Below are 17,207 nucleotides of genomic sequence, written 5' to 3'. Positions count from 1 at the left end.
TCCCCCTTTAAGGACAAGATGTATCGGCTTTGCCAATGCTTGTTTTCCATGAGAGGAACACATTTTCTTTGTCGGAAGGTACACGGCGAGCTCTTCTGGCTGTCAGAAGGCTCTCAGTGCAGGGATGCCTTTGAAGATTATCAGCAGTGTATGCAGCTTGATTCTTACCTACACTGTAAACCAGCAAAGGCCACGAGAACAAAATACAAATCAGGCCCCAACCTGGGATCAAGTGATCATCCAGGATGCCTTATAGGTACTCACTTTGTTCAGCCGGAGGTCCCAGTACAGCCATTACAATAGTCAATCCGGGCTGAGATCAAGACTTGTATACCATGGATTAGATGTGTGAAGATGTCTAACGAGCGCCCTTGACTGGATGTCGCATGCACTAATGACTTCTTGGTCAAAGACAGTATGGATATTGGCCCCGTGATGCTTTTCATCAAGTCCCCTGTGAGGTGGATGGTTGGAAGCTAATCTGTAAGACAGGAAGCCCTTGCCCGTCTGAACGGACTGTGGAGCAGATCTGGATTGGGGGTTCATTCAATAAGAGAGGTGAGTTAAACTAGAATTGGTAGAGCCAATAGGTCTCGCCTATGCAAGAGCTATTGGCTTTGCCAATGTGTTTATGTTGTAAACCAGCATGGCTGCTGTTCATTATTGCTAAATGTTAGTGGCATAGAGGGGATTGGCATAGAGTGGAGTGGGGAAGAGTGGAGTGTCATTGACTGCAATAGGGGAGAGGAGTTGGCCTAACGGCTAGGGCGGTCGTCCTCGAATCTGGGGAACTGGGTTCGAGTTTCGGCAATAACGCTGAACATGCTGTGATTCTGGGCAAATCACTTAATCTCCCCATGCCTACCAAAAAATGAATGTGTGTCCTCATGTAACGTAACTGGTGCTATGTGAAGCGCTCTGATACCCGATTTGGGTCAAGTTCGCGCTATATAAACCTCTGCAAAAAAGAAAAAATGTCATGTACTGGAGTGTCATGGAGTAAAAGTGGAGGGGCGTAGAGTGGAGGGCCAAAGAGTGGAATAAAGTGTCGTAGAGTGGAGTGTAGTAGAGCGGCATAGAGTAGAGTGTGATGGAGTGGCGCTGAGTGGAGTAGATTCATAGCTTGGAGTGGCCTATAGTAGAGTAGAGTAGCATAGTAGAGTGGAGTAAAGTGTCGTATACTGGAGTGGCGTAGAGTGGAGTGACGCAGCATAGAGTGGAGTAAAGTGTCATAGAATGTAGTGGCATAGCATTGAATTTGGCAGAGTAGAGTAAAGTGGCATGGGGTGTCATAGTGTGGAGTAGAATGTCATAGAGTGCTGTAGAGTGGAATGTTATAGAGTGGCAGTGGCATAAATAGGGGTAGAATGGAGTGTGATGGAGCGGAGTGTTGTGCCGTGGAGTGGCATAGATTGAAGTGGTCTATAGTGGAGGAGCGGAGTAGAGTGGTGTTGAGTGGAGTGGTATAGAGTGGAGTGGCATAGTTTGACGTATGCATAGTACGGTAGTGCAGTGCCATTACAGACAACACATTTTCAATTGAAATGACAGTTACATTTGCACATACAGTTTTACTGATAAATCCATACAGCGCACAAAAGATTATGTCTGGAAATGTCATGTACTGATTTGTTTTATCTATTAAAATGTTTGTTTCCACCACACTTCCGAATTACAAAAAATGTGCTTCATTTGTGTTCTCAATATTCTGATATGTTCTGAAATATTTGCATGGTTTATTTACAGACATTGAAATTTTGATGTGTCCTTGAAATAAGCCTTTCCTTTCCCAGTACCCACAAGATTGTCACATAAATCCTCTCACTTTTAAGTCAGAGAAAGAAAAGTAAACACCAAGTTCCTTTGGAAGACAGAGCCTGACGTTTGACCTCTGTCTTTGAACGCACAGCAAATGTGACAAGATAAGAACAAAATGTAAAGACTTCTTTACAGAATGCTAGGAAAGTGGAAGGGAGCGATGGAGAACAAGCTTTGCTCCTCGCGAGGGATGAAGACAGGCTGGACAGCATAAAACAAATAAAGCCAACAAATAGAAAGCCAGAAAATGTGAGTTACAAACCACAAAGCCAATGGTAAGCTGTGGGTGGAATGTATTCCCAGGAAAGCTTTCAGAATGCCCACAATAAATATTTTCAAATTCTTTTCCTGACCAGACAACGCAGCTGTCTGGTACACTTCAACCTAAAAATGGTGCATTGCAGAAGCGTGGCTAGTGCTCCACCTCACACAATTCCTAGTGCTCCACAGCACACAGTTCCTGTATTTGCATGTTGCACTGTCCAAGTCTCCATGCACATGCATCTATATATGCATAGGGTTTGCTGCCCATGTGGCTAATGTATGTAGGCTGAAGGACCTCCATTCATGTAGGTAAGGACAGCAGCAGGTGTGAAATAACTTCGTTCAGCGTTCATGCAAGGCACATCGGTGTGGATAAGCAATCTGCTTCCACAGGAGATTGCCACAGTCTTGCTAAGCTCCTCCATGCACTTTAGCTCGGGCTTTGCAATTTCCATCAATAATACAGTGATCTGCGCACCTACAAGTGCCCTTTTGAATAGGTCATGTGCAATTTACATGCTCATATTGCATGCACAAGCTGGTGAAGGTCCACGCAGCCTCGATGTGGAAACTCACAGACAAATTTACAACTTATGGCTGAAATTTGCCCGGGTCTAAAACATTTTTCAACTAAAATATTTCTGCGCATAAATGAAATCGTAGAGAAAGATATGTATGAATATGTTAAGAGGCAAGGGAACGATAGCCCCTTATTTAGGTAAATCGTAATAACTTAATTGGCAAAAAGAAAGCTGAAAGCAATACATTGCCGAGCTGCAGAAAACAAACGTGTAAGTTTAAGCCAAACTTTTCCCAGAAAAAAGGTTATTTGAGAAACTAAGTCTTATGCGTATTTCTTCTATTTTCGCATCTTTGAGTTAAAGGGTGGATGCCACTGGCTGGCTCTTCCATTTCCCCCCGTAAACTTGGAATCAACATTAAAAAAGAATAAATGTTATTTCATAGATGAGAAGTCCTGCTATTCTCTTACGACTAACAAGCGTTGGCAAAGACAACAGTTCTGACTTTCTATGGCATGCAGATCGGATGCGTACATGCAAAGCAAACATCAACCCTTTGTCAATGCTTGTTTGCCTAGTAACCCTGAGGAATGAGCATAGATAAAGGCATATGAAAATGGATGCTCCAGGAAACAAGAGTGTTGCTTTCTTTTCCGTAGTATCCATATTTCAGTTGTTTTAGCTCCCCAGAACTGCAGGGCTACTATGATCCCAGATGTAAAATAGTCCCACATGCATTCCATTGAAGATAGAAGGACACAACCAAAAAGCCAATAGAAAAAGAGTGAGCCTAAAATACTTCTGTAGGCTGATTCAAGATGTGATTGACAACGTTTTAAGCCAATGGCTGAAGGTTCCAGAGCAAAAGAAGTTAAGGACCGGAGGAGGCTGACCCGAAGCCCTTGAAGTAAAAATAGAATACAATGTGCACCACACATTTCAAACCGAAAACGGGACTTGTGGATTGTCAAACAAGGGCATATCACAACAAGTGAAAATATTGTTTAATTTCTTGTATGAATTGAAATTTTGAGTGGCTGGCTATACATTATTGGATTGAATTAGACTTTTTATAGTGAAGTCTGTCAACTATAGATACAGTCCCTCATGCATACTTTAGGTTGCGGCCAGTGAACTCCCATGAAATATGAATAACAGAAAAATCCTGGTCAGCCACTCCCAAGTGTCATTGCATGCCTTATGATAACAAAACGCTTTTCATAAAGCGATCCCATCCATAATCTTGTCCCTGTGGTGGTGTAGTCTTGTCCCAGGTGCTGCTGTTACTCAGCATTGCTTATTTTATCAGCTTTTGAAGGAAGAAAGGTTGGGTCAGCCATGCCAGGTATACGACTGCACAGCTTCACTTTTATCTCACCACTATATGCACTATATACTTTTAGACTTAAGGCATTGCGTCTTTGATCAAATTAATTTTCAACGATGCTGCATTCATTTGAAACATGCGTTCCCTATATATTGCAGTAGAGAGAAGATTGTTTTACTCCAAATTTCAGTAATTGTATTTATATAATCCTTAATATTACAGGGTTTGCCGTTTGTAAGTGTTGTAAATAACAGGTATTACGAAATATATTTAATTTGTATGTATATATAGTTTCTGTAACCCAGAGAAATGAGTGGCATTTCAGGAAGTAGAAGTACAATTTAAAACAAAAGCCATCTTTGCTCAATTGCTAAGGCTTGCCATGGCTGCCAGTCACATCATAGAGAAATTTGAACCTCTACAGACCTCTCATAGATATGAGCTGCCAATCTCAAAGCAATGTTTATTTGCAAGTGCTTCATGAGCTTTCACTTGCTATGTATTAACACTGACCTGTTTTTCTACGGCAGCAAGTAAAGACGGTGAGATTTCAGAACTTCAGCCCTCCGCAATCCAAGCGCCACAGCTCGCTTACTTCACCTATCAACGAAAGCAGCAGATCTGAACCGACAACAGCAGAGTCACCTAAGCAAGAGACCTCTCCTGGTCCTGAAATGACGAACATTTATCACCAACGAGCTAACTCAGCGCCTGTGCACCAGATGGAGAGCAAGCGATCACACTCTACGAGGACCTTGTCCTTGGACCTATCGGACCCTCCTGCTCAACTCAACTTTTCCAGCAAGATAGGCTTCAGCGAAAACTGATGGTAGTGCATCCAACCTACTGATATTTCTATTTGAGGTTTCAAAAAAGGCAAAGGCAATAGTTTTGTATAGTTGTAAAGTGGAGCAAAATGCGCCATGGGGAGTGGGTGGCAAGCAGGAACCCACCCTCTGAGGACAAATTTGCTCTGTGGAGAGAGGCACATAGAAGAGGGAGTAATATATGCTCTGGGTGAGTCTATGAAGGGCAAGATGAAATATAATCAAGGCCAGCAACCTAAGAATTTTGTCAGGTGGGAAAAAAAGGAGCAGGTCATGAGAAAGCCAGATTCGTCAAACCATTAACGACGCCCCTCAGGGTGCTCGAGAGGGAGAAATGAATGGGTTGTTGGGCTGTGAAGACCATCAATCTCCGAATATGGTCCAAAAGATTGGGAGTCACATAGGAAGAATAGGGCAGCATGCTGTCAAGTTTACCTACACAGGAAGTATCTGGAGGGGTGGACAGAAGAGACATGGAACAGTTAGACAGGTTGCGAAGACCACCCATCCTAGAACTTGACCTGGGGGTGTGAGGTTATTCTCCCAGGTGTATTGCAATAGTATTTGGAAGGCCTTTTTCTCTCTATTTTCATAAACCTAAGGAACAAATGGGTCTGCTTCATACCTGGGGAAGACTCACTGCACATGAGTCTCCCCCAGTGAACCCCGAGGTAACATCCTTAGCTATTTTTGCAATCATAGTTCCCATCACACTTCAGAATCGATCGCCAGAAATCTGTACATCCATCTCATTGGTATGCATGGCCATATTTCATAAACAAGATACAAGCAGCTCACCGTCACCTCCCGGCCTTTCCACTATGGCCTCAAATAATCCCTGAATCTAACAACCTCCATGTCCCTGCTTTTTCAATTACCTCACTCCGTCAGTCTCATGTCTGCCATCTTGATGCCTGTAAAAAGTCCCCTCACTTGCACCACTTTCACTCACATATTTCTTCCATCCAGTTAACCAATGAAATGTGTGTAGCACTCAGGTTGCCATCTCTACACACAACTCTTTTCCTTTTTGGTGCATTTTGTTTTTCCCAATCCACATAGCCTTCTTCTGAATACCAATGCCTCCTCCATTAATGCCACAAATCCTTTTGGAGCCCACCTCTTCAATATTCCTTGACAAAAACAGGAACAAAAGCATTCCTGAATTCTACCTGGGACAGGATGACTCTAAGAATGGGAATCATGATACTCCTACTTTTATTTGTTTTCCTTCCACTTTTGCTGAACTCATCCTTGATAACACTTCCCCCAGAAATTGTTTTTGTAGAATACCACCCCTATAACTTTTTTACAGTGGTCGCTAGGGCCGTCTTTCCGAGAGCACTCTCCATCATGAATCCCACTGCATCGAACCTTCTGCCCTATGCCCTCTAGTCACTTTTCAGTTGCGTTGCCTCCTCTCATCCTACTGAGAATTCATTCTGATCATGCCTCCTTGCAGTGACTTCGCAGGGATCACGGTATGAAATCCTCAGTACCCCCTCATCCTACTTCCCTCCAGTTGTTTGCTGGACCAGGCTTTCCTGGTTCTTTGCTTTATGAGCCAATTTATGGAGTCTCGAGCACTATGAAAAAGACTGAGGGTCAGCCATACAATTCTCTAGCCCGGGTTGTAGCATTGTGTTCTAATTCAAAGATATTACGAGCGTCCTGGCTAGTCTCAATACCCAGTGGTCCTTTGTGTTTATCCTGATTTTTGTGTTCACCGTGGCCTCATTGTCAATGAAAGTAAGAATGAGGCAGTGGTGCATCGCACCTTTGCCCCGCAGTCTTAGAGCTAATTCCGCTGTGACAAAATCCTTAAAATAAAAATGATATGCTACTAATCGGCTTATGACGTGCCACTCTTCCACACTTTATCGCTCCGACCAAGCTGAACCTCTTGCTTCCACAAACATAAAGATCTTGTTAGCCACCTGAGGAATATATTATATCCATCATGGCATGTTTCCCAGGCATCCAATCCCTTGCTGATTCTCTTCACCAACCATATAGTCTGTCGTGTTTTCCTGAATCCCGACTATTGGCATTTAGCAGCAGATGGCTGTGCGCAGCACCTCAGCTGTGCATGCAAATTCAAGTGACAATTACTTGTTGTATATTCCTAACTTACAGATGTCCTTCGCTTTCACCTCATTCACCAGTCCATTCAGTGTTGTTAGTTTTTCTAATGGTAGTCTAGAGTCTATGGACCTCGAATCTAGTTCGCTTCCAATGAACGGTAATGTTGTTGCTGATTAGTCTGTTTTCTCATGCCAAAGGCTTTCCAGATTCATCCAACAATGCCTTAGCGTTTTTTAACAAACTTTCCCATTCTCCTCTCCTGAGCCATCTGCCCGCAGATAGGAAGTCATTGAGGTAGTGCTCACATCCCAAAAATCATTTCACTACTCATTCTAAAAATGTGCTAGATGTCTTGAATATGCACGTGCCCCTTTACCTTATCCACATACACTGGGTGCTCAAACAGTATCTCTAGGAACTAAAATCCATCTAGGGGCACCAGCAGAAAAGTGTATTCCAGTTTTATGGGACACTTGGCCAGTTCAGTTCCCTGTTCACATTCCCTATCTAGTTCTTGGGACTTGTCAACCTCTGAGTCTGTGGATGGGTTTCCGTTCACCAGCTACCACCATACTACTTCTGCTGAATGTTGGGCTGCATACAAAAAACATAAATCTGCCTTGCTTACAGCAATGGGCAATATGGAGCACTCTTAGCAAAGGACAGATATGTAATGGATCCAGCTACCTCTATGGAGGGGCTGTATTTAACACACACCGTTCCAATAGGTTGTGCCTACTGGTGCTAAAGCACGTCTTTTTGATACCAGGGACTACATATTGATACAGCGCAGGTACAGTGCTGGTCTGCTCAAAGCGGTGAGTTTAGTTGTTTGCCATGTAGGAGAAACACTTTGTTAGTGAGATGCCATGCTACACTGTGATTTCACAAGTTATCCATCTCTCAACTTAGTATCATATAAGTCGCAAACCAGAACTATGAGCACCTGCCCGTCAACTCACATGGCTGCTCTGCTGGGTCGCCATTTTCTTCACTTATGTATAGAATAGCCCAAGCGAGTTCTCCAAGTAGGGAGAGACAAGTGTCTGCCTTCACTTGAATGATCAAATAGGGAAACTGGCCTTAAAGCACTCGTCCTCATGATTACACACCACCCATACAAAATGTAGGAATTAACATATTCATTTATTCTTTATCTTAAGCTGTTTTATATGGCGCGCATGCCATACTGTTTAGGGCAAAGGGACTTTTAGTACTAATGGAAAACCAATGTATTTATTTATTCAATTATTTATTTTAATGGTTCCTTATGACGCAGATTACACAGCGTAGGGCTTTAGTGCACTGAATATTAATCATATACAAGTGACCTGAACATACAGTTGGCAAGTACTATGTGTATAAAGCTATTTACAATAAAAAATACATCAAAAGTCTAAATGGTTCTCAGAGTTGTAGCATTAAAACCATCGATACTGGGTATTTGAAAATATTTTTTGATGTATGTAAAGTGTAATTTTGTTTTTAAGCCATTTGTATTACGCCGCTTATGTGCACGAGAGGATAAGAGTGTTCCAAAACCAGAGAGGGGTGGCATTAAGACATGCTTTGAGAGGGAGTACTGAAAAGAACTAGAGAAATTAGTGTGGTGACAGTGAAACCACCAATAAATAGTGCCATTCTTCCCATATGATGGAGACTGCAAAGAACTAACAAGAAGTCCAAGAGGTGTTCGACATACCTGTTGACAGTAAAAAAAAGGCCAGGGTAATCTAGATGAATATCGGTAGATAAGCCATAAACACCCTGTGGGTATTATATATAAAAGTAGGATATACGAGGAAACCAGCAAATTTAGGGGCATATCATCAAGGAGAGGCGATAAAATTATCGCCGCTTTAGCGTCTGTTTTCAGGCGAAAAGCGGCGATAATTTTATCGCCTTATCAGCAAAGACACACTATTGCATGTTTTGCTGACTTAGCACCCGTTACATCAACGCCCATCTTTGCATCGCTAATGAGATGCAAAGTGGGCGTAACTGACAGAAATTACCAGGAAAATGTCGCTAAGCGACATTACTCCTATTATCAATCTGCACGCTAACCTGTGCAGCGATGATAAAAGGAGCGCTAACCGGGCATATCGCAGACCGGGCATATCGCAGGTTTCTTTACGCCTGCTTTTCTTTTGACTAAACCATGTTAGCCTATGGGTGGTGGATCATAGGGCTGAGACCACTCAGCACTATCAACAAAGTATCGCCTGTCGCTGTGCGTTTATCGCTGGATTTCCAGCAACAATCGCACCTTTTTGCAACTATCGCTGGTTTATATATCGCATCGGAGATAAGCGTTGCTGATAGCACGCTATCTCGGCGATATAAACCAGCGATAGCCGGCAAAAATTATCGTCGCGCTAAGCGTGCTTAGCGATAATTATCGCCGGCTGTTGCTGATATGCCCCTTAGTCTGGACTGGTGAGAGCTAAAATCAGTAAAAATCATCATAAGCTACCGAAGGCTAAACAACTCGCGCATTGTTACCAAACACCCCCATGCTCAGGGTCATTGGCTTTAAGCCTAATGTCCCTAGGGCCAGATACTATGGTTTGAATAAAATACTTTAAATAGGAGCACTACGACAGGGATGCCATATGTGTCAGTGAGAACGTGTTCTATGAGGACGTATGAACATGTGAGCGTATGAATGGGATAGATGTGTGTGTGTAACTGAGAGCCTGTGCTGTATGTACTTGTGGCACAGGACACACCTTTCACCATATGTGGCACCATTACATGTATAACACAAAAGTACAACCATTTATTTTAATGTGTGAAATTTTCATTGGAGAAAAATGTTCTGCAAAAAATGTTCATAATATGTTAAAAAACAATTGTTCTTTAAATTCCTCCCTTTAAAAAAAAATGTCTGTAGTTTTCAGTTATAAATATGGCACCATCTCTACCAACCAGTGGGAGCAAGATGCCAGCTGTGTGTAAATGCATCACTTTGAAATAAGAGGAAATTAAACTGAACAGTCAACTTTATGTTTATATGGATTCCATAAAACTCGTCATTTAAATTTTCTCCTATTTCAAAGTGTTGCATTTACAAACAGCAAACATCTTGCTCACAGTGGCCTGTAGACTTAATGCCCTATTTATAACTAAGAAATACACACATTTGTTTATAGGGAGGAATTTAAAGTGACAAAACATGCTTCATAAAACATTAAGATGTAATTGGCTTAATTGAAAGTGGAAAACAAAATTAAGACTTGGGGCCTTATTATGAGTTTTGCGGTCTTCGTCAGGGACCTCCACTGAGGCAGTCCCAGGAAAACCGCCAAGCCCGTAGTGCACCCGCCGACCTGATTCCGAGTTGAATCCTGGCGAGCGGGCTGTTCAGCTGCGGTGTCACGCGGCAGTCTGTTAGGCTCATAGGAGAGCCTAACAAGCAGACGCCGCCATGACAGCACCTACTGCATGTTCCTGCACGGTGCAATTATAGGGAGCAAAAACAGGGGGCCCCCTGCACAAACCCCCATGGCCAGATGTGCCCTGGGGCCCTTTAAGGGCCCTCTTACCTGCATTTACGCCACCATTTTCATGGCGGTCCCCCACCATAAATGGGCAGTGGAAAAGCTGGTCATAAAATGCTCGTCGGTGCTGATAGCATTTACTGCCCTTTCCCACACCCACCGCCGTGGGATCCTGAATCCCGGTGTAGGTGGCAGTCTTGCGGCGGTTCCACCACCACCATCGTAATACAGCAGGTGGATCCACAGACTGCCACCGTGGTTACTGCTGTCCCAGGACCACCGTACTCGTAATAAGGCCCTAAATGTTTCATAGAAATACTTTCACTTTAAAAATGTCATCCATTTCAAAACATGACCAGATTTTCCAGTTATAAATAAGGCAGTGTCTACTTGCCACTGGGAGGAGGAGGCCTGCTGTTTGTAAATGTGAGACTTTGAAGGGGGAGAAAATTAAAATGAAGAGTTAACGTAATCATTGTTAACTCTTCATTTTAATTTTCTCCCATTTAAAAACATTTAGAAACATAATTTTGTTCTCAGTTCCAATATTTAGTTGACTACGAATCTTATTTCAGAGAAAATATCTCAGTGGCTCAGTTCTGCACCTATGTGCCCTTCCATGGATCATAAATCAGACTCCAGCAGTGTTCATTATCAGGTCCTGTTATCTGGAGTTTGAAGTAATAATGTAAAATAACAGTTAGATGCAATAATGTAAAATAAGCACAGCCTTCCCTGAACTTCGAATGGAGTAAACAGGTGCTTATTAAAAATGAACTCAAGGGTGGGAGCTACTGTGATGGTGTCTGTGACCTACTGGGAGCTGGTTATCGACAGGTTGAAGACACCTGGTCTCGGTCAAGTGCAAAAGTAAAATGCAGGTGAAACACTGTGCAGACCTTGTGAAAACTCAGTTGATGTCCCTTTCTCTCCTTCCCAGCTATGATGACACTGCCTTCCACTCCCTTCGCTTACATTCCCCCTCACCATCCAACTCCCAGAACTACTGCAGGTCAATAACAATTCCTGTCCTCCTCTGTTAGCAATCTTTGTCTCGTTACCATCCTGCACTCCTTGTTCTCATTCTGAAATAAGCATCTCTTTGAAGATCTGGGTGCTCTCTCTTTTCCATAATACCTTTATATGTCGAATGAATACATATAATGCGCAGTTCATCCACTGCATCCTCTGGATCAGAGGTGGAAACACCTTGTGTGAATCTAATTCATTTTGCCAATTTCGCACAACCGGGTCTGCACAGCCCAAATTTGAGCCATTTTTTTGCAGCTCTGTTATTGATCAAGCCTTTCATGATGCCAAATGCCCAGTTTGTGTGCTGTCAGCTTAATCTGCATGCGTCTCCAACGAGCAGCTCATGAGCTACCGGTAGCATTACAGCTACTTGTACATGGCTCTCCTATGTTCAGCCCATGTTAGTGATATAGAAGTCTTTGCTTGGTTGAATATATATATATATATATATATATATATAGATATATATATACGCTTATTTGAGATGGAAATGTGTGTATTTTCAGAACTCATACACTGATGTTTGGAGAAAAATGGGAGAACTTACAAAATATATTTGAAGCTATTATTTGAGTGGTAAAACAGCTGGCATTGGAGAGACCTATTACTCATAATACCTTCTAGTGTCAGTGGAATTGCAGCTATGGCTGTTATGAATTACCCATGTAAAGGCAGTCCAAACTGAGAATGCTTTTTTTTTTACTTTACTGCTGGCAACCCTACCCGATGCACGGATGTTATCACTGGTGACAGTCTTGGATGGGGTGGTCACTATTACATCACTCATGTTAGTTGCTTGGTATGATTTAATTGAAGATAAGTAGCTTTTGTAACAGAAAAGATTGGAGGGCCCAGATCTACAGAGTTTGCCAAATGTCATGGCACATGTTGCATGTTGAATTAAACTACGTCAGATTCATTTTGCACACCAATAAATGTACATGAGATTGTATGTGGTCTTTGTTTCTGCAGGGACAGAACATTAAATATGGCGGACCGGGTGGATATGCTGGAAGTGGCATCATCGTTTTTGAGGAGAGTGCCGATGTTTCATGTAATGATATAACGCTGACAGTCCCAGGAGGAGGTGGCGGGGACCTCTGAAACACAGCAACGACCCCTACAGCTTCCTGGCCATGTTGGGAGAAATCATGTCATCATCCCTGCTACTTGATCTGAAAGACAGGCTGAAACTATCCACTCAGCACTGATAATTCATGCAGTGTTGTACTTCATGCACGTTTATAGACCTGTGTTTCGAACTAGTCAACCTACAGGTGGACGCAAACTCAAGGATCTGGCGTTGCTTGGCATCTACAGTAAGAACATCAGCAAGAACTTCCAACGTGCCTGGTCATGACTACCTGACAGAGTCATCAAGTAGGCTTTGATTCCTGGAAGCACATCCATCATTCATCCATTCATTCAATTGTCATGGGACTCAGATCCCACACGGACCTTGCCAGTGAATTTTGTGCTGCTGAAAAAGTGCATCTCCATCTGCAAGAAACAGTTCTATCACAATGATGACTGCCATAACTTTATCTGCAAATTTCTATTGGACTGGAGTGCTTAAAATGATTTGTTTTCCAAGCAATGTTTTAATGGGGAAAGACAGAGACAGACTGGGGCGTTGTGGGCAAAACAGGACTTCCTAATAGGCTGGGGCCACTCAAGGGCCAGGCTAGGCTCGAGCTTTGCACTATTATCATATTTTTTATATTTTTCAAATGAACGCCTACACAAAGGGACAGAAGAGGCAAAATACTTCCCTATCTGCCTAGGAAGGCTTTTTTGTCTTATACAGATTGGAATTGAAAAAAATCTTCATTGCCGCAATTGTCACAATCTTATTGTTACCAGTGCCTATTTATTAGTAGGTTGCAACTGATGTAGATATTGTTCTCAATCACATCTACAGACAAAGTGGATCATTGAAATCCAAAGTGAGTGAGCGAGCGACTGAGAGACTTCTTTTCTGCACCCTACAGACCGCACTACTTGAAGAGGCTAACACTCAAAACTGTTCCTGGGAAAAGTTTATAATCCTAGTTTAGAAATGGATACGTTTTCAAACAGTTTCAGAATTTAAGGTGGTTAGACAAGTTATGAAAGGTCAATAGTAGGTTGTCCAGAGTTTGTCACCTTGACTAGATGGTGATCTCCTCTGTGAATTAAATTGAATGGGGATACTGGAATAGTTTTCTGGTTTACCTATTAAAACATCTGTGTGAGACGTTATCTACAGTCGTCAACTTGTTAATGGAAGACAGTAGTCGTTTATTATGCTGGGGATCAATTACATCATTTTTCCTGCAGCTAGTCGAGCGTGAATATTTTTTTACCTCTGGATTGTTTCGCCGTTTCATTTTAAGGTGCCAAAACACACCTAGGTCTCCCTAAAAAAAGACTAGTTTTCATTGCTCAAAAAAAGCTGTCCCTCCATAGACTTCTTAGGAAATATGTTTGGGCAAATGAGTTTGTAGAAAAAAGCAACAGGCAAAAGAGATTCGAATTTGAGGGCCACACATTGATCTCATTTGTTTTCATTTGATGCTTCATGGTTTCACCATTGGACAGCAACCTTGGTTTAGATTGCACTGTGGGATCTTGTGCTTTACTGCACTGGTCCACAAGAAGAAAAGAGAGTTGTTCATTGATCTCTTCCCTTCAGCACATTGTCCCAGCTGCTGCAAGGACTGGAACCTGCAAGAAAGTCAACGAAAAGGCAATTGCCAGATGGTATTGGAATTCTATGTCCCAAATCTTGCACGCAGGGGTTGATCTGATGGCAATGAAATTGACTGAACCCAACATTGTAGACAACCTTGACAGTAAATAGTTGTTATCTGTGGGCAAGTTCAATTGTAGAAGTACATGTGAGGTATTTAACTGTTCTGAATTGGTTTGTTAATAGGTGGTCCAGTGCAAACCTGTCTTTAATGTGGTCCACAAATTTACTGTGCTGTACTTTTATTTAAGTAAATGAATAAACAGTGGTCCCTAATGGATGCTAGCAGTGGTACACAGACAGCTTTTTTGCTGTCGCTCTGCTCCGTTCTGACTGCAAAGTCCTGTCAGCTCCTTCTTTGCAGGCTAATTCCTGCAGGAGCTTCACATAGCAGTTATTTTCTGCCTCCCAACCTTTGGACTTCTAAGGCCCCACAGCACCTGTCTGGCGCATAGGTTTTTCTCAAAATGGCCAGTGTGCATCTTTATACAAGCATTGTTACCTGCTACATCCGTCATAAGCTCCCGACTACAGCTTCCAAGGCCATCTTGCCCTCCACCAGTCACCCATTGAGGGCCTCTGAATCTACCCTAACTATCTCTTTGGCTCCTTATTCTTTGAGTCCTGATGATGATCCCATATTTTGGAAACGGATCGAAACATTGTTGACTTGTGTCTTGGAACCGATAACAAAACTCAGTATCATAATTAAACGAACAGTGCTTCTCTTGATTATATGATACGTACATTGATCACATGAATATCAAACTGAAGAGAGCACCAAGGACGGTTATCACTAGCACCAATTTTATTATTTGGTTATCTATTCATTAAATAGCAATTTGGTTATGACTATTGTTGTACTTATGTATTATGCACCACTATCTATTCATTTGCTTGACTACCCCAGGCCCCTAGTGATTGTTGGGTCATCCCTTGGGTGCTATCACATACGTTTATGTGAAGCCTCTTTGATTAATCATCATCATACCAGAGTAGACGTGTGCAGTCAAAAGCTTAACCCTTTCGCTGGGTTCATCAGGAGTGTTCAGCAACCGAAGTTGTCTTGCAAAAATTATACAAGTGTTTCTTAGCCTTGTGACTTGTGATCAATCTGTGATAACCTATAACTGATTTAGTAAGGTTGACAAGGGAGCTGTATGGGTCATACAATGGGCCTGATGCCAAGTGGCCGGTAACAAGGCGCAGTAACAGTGCACCTGATATCACAGATACTGTGTGGAATTACTGCACCTGTACCAGCCAGGCGAATTCTTCTTTTGACATCTAGAATGAGGAATAACGCGAGGAAGAAAATACCGCACCATTTGCCACTTGTTTTTCACCAGTTCCAGTAAATTTTCCAAGCATATTCCCATTTGCATTTTGCAGGTTGTTGTGTGGCTAGAAATAACAGAACACTTGTATTCCCAGTTAATCCTTAAATTATTTTTTTCTTTTTTTTGTTGTTGCATTAAACAAGACAACCGGACAACTTGTTCCAGCACCACTGTGTAAATTGCTTACTAAGCAAAAATACAACCAGGTGACCAAAAAAGTGAGAGAATAATGTTAAATACAGCTTATAATAACTCTGCTAGGCAATAGACATGCATTGCCCAATCAGAATGCGCCTTTTCTCAAAGGCCACATCAGTAATGTCCAGATGCTTCTTAGGTCCAGCATTATGAGTGACGTGTTCTTTGGCAAGAGGTTTTTATTCGGAAACGAGCTCAGCTCCTATCTGGCTAATGGCTGGCCCAGAACATTTCTGTGGCTGGCTCCTAAAATGTTTGCTGTGGCAGTTTGGGGACTCTCACAATTCAATAGAGAGGTCCTCTGTCGAGGAATTACATGGATGGTGCCTCAGCCTTGTTCCAGATTCCTCGGGTTTTTTTTTTTTTTTAATTTTCCAATTTTTGATTTGTTTTTGTAGGAGGAGTCTTAACAAATTAACTCTGTTCACTGTAGAAGAGTATGTCAATGCAACTCAGATTCATCATTGGCCAACTTTGATGCGAGGTATGCGCAAACTCGGATATGAAAGGAAAGCAAGAAGCATGTAAAAAAAAGCACGTGCTTTGCGCCTTGTTTGTAGATAACATGTTGTGTACAGTTGTAAAAATATCTTTTCATTTATATTATAAGATTAACAAACAAAATCCGTCATAACTTTCATGTACTTGATAACAAAAGAACTGAATGATCGGAGTATTTATTTAGTTTATTTTTTATTTTTGGCGGCACAGTGCTTTGGGAATGCTTTTAAGTTTGTGTGAGTGACTGAAGTACATCTACATGCTGCTGTAATGAAATCCGTGCCCGCTTAATGGAGGATAAAGAGTGCCATTATCACACTTTTTTGTTCATGAAAGATTTGATAATAATATTTAACGATACCCAGACGCTTACAGTCCCTAATAAAAGCGCCAAGCACTCATAAAAATGTTCTGCTTTGTGTTATGTCGTTATTCTCTGTATGAATATTAATAACCCTAACACATTAAACCCCCGTCCTTACTCTCCGTGTCCCTCGTATAATTTTTGGTTTATTTTTTCATTTATTTTTATATTTGGGTTGTTTTGTGAAGCGCCTACAAACTGTCTTTTGGCCACTTTAGAGCTCATTGAACTTCTGGAACGAGGGAGACAATAGGAAGGGGACAGCGGCTGTAGGTGAGGGGGGAAGGTGGAAAGCCGGGGAGAGTAAAGGGGGAGGAATGGAAGTAAAGGAAGGGCAGGTGAGAGGGATTGATGCTTGCAGGTGGAGATAAGGAAGGGTATGTTTGGTAAGCTGGTAGGTAAGGCAGCACGGAGAGCAATTGGAAGTTCTGATCGAGTGAAAGGCGACAAAGTCGAGAATGGTGGCTTGGAAAGGGAGAAAAAGATGGAAGAGTCATAGGGTGGGGAGATATCTATGAAAAAAAGAAGAATGCAACACTAGAAGAGTTATAGAAATGTGGAATAACAGTGTTTTGTAAAGTGTCAAAATGAAATGGTGTGTGACTCGGGGAGCTTCACAATGTGCCTAAGATGCCTCGGCAATGCTGCGTTCATCGATAAAACACCTTACATTCACTAGTGTACTTGAATGAATGA

At 42.2% G+C, this 17,207-nt stretch overlaps 1 protein-coding gene across 5 annotated transcripts in view; it reads left to right on the top strand.

Moving 5' to 3' along the window:
- Positions 1-16,629, top strand: part of SH3RF2 (SH3 domain containing ring finger 2) — a 235,848-nt gene extending 219,219 nt beyond the window's left edge. For 2 of the 5 annotated variants that reach the window (XM_085618119.1, XM_085618121.1), the window contains exons 10-11: positions 4,461-4,759; positions 12,350-12,488. In XM_085618119.1, the coding sequence (XP_085474245.1) occupies positions 4,461-4,757 (297 nt within the window). In that variant the 3' untranslated portion in view covers positions 4,758-4,759; positions 12,350-12,488. Of the gene's footprint in view, positions 1-4,460; positions 4,760-12,349 lie in introns of all 5 variants that reach the window. The other 3 variants (XM_085618120.1, XM_085618117.1, XM_085618118.1) reach the window with 3 other exon arrangements.
- The last annotated feature ends 578 nt before the right edge of the window (positions 16,630-17,207 follow it).

This window comes from Triturus cristatus, chromosome 7, assembly GCF_964204655.1.
Source record: "Triturus cristatus chromosome 7, aTriCri1.1, whole genome shotgun sequence".
NCBI classification, from domain to species: Eukaryota; Metazoa; Chordata; class Amphibia; order Caudata; family Salamandridae; genus Triturus; species Triturus cristatus.
Note: the sequence above shows the minus strand (reverse complement) of the source record. Positions and strands in the feature narration are given on the sequence as shown.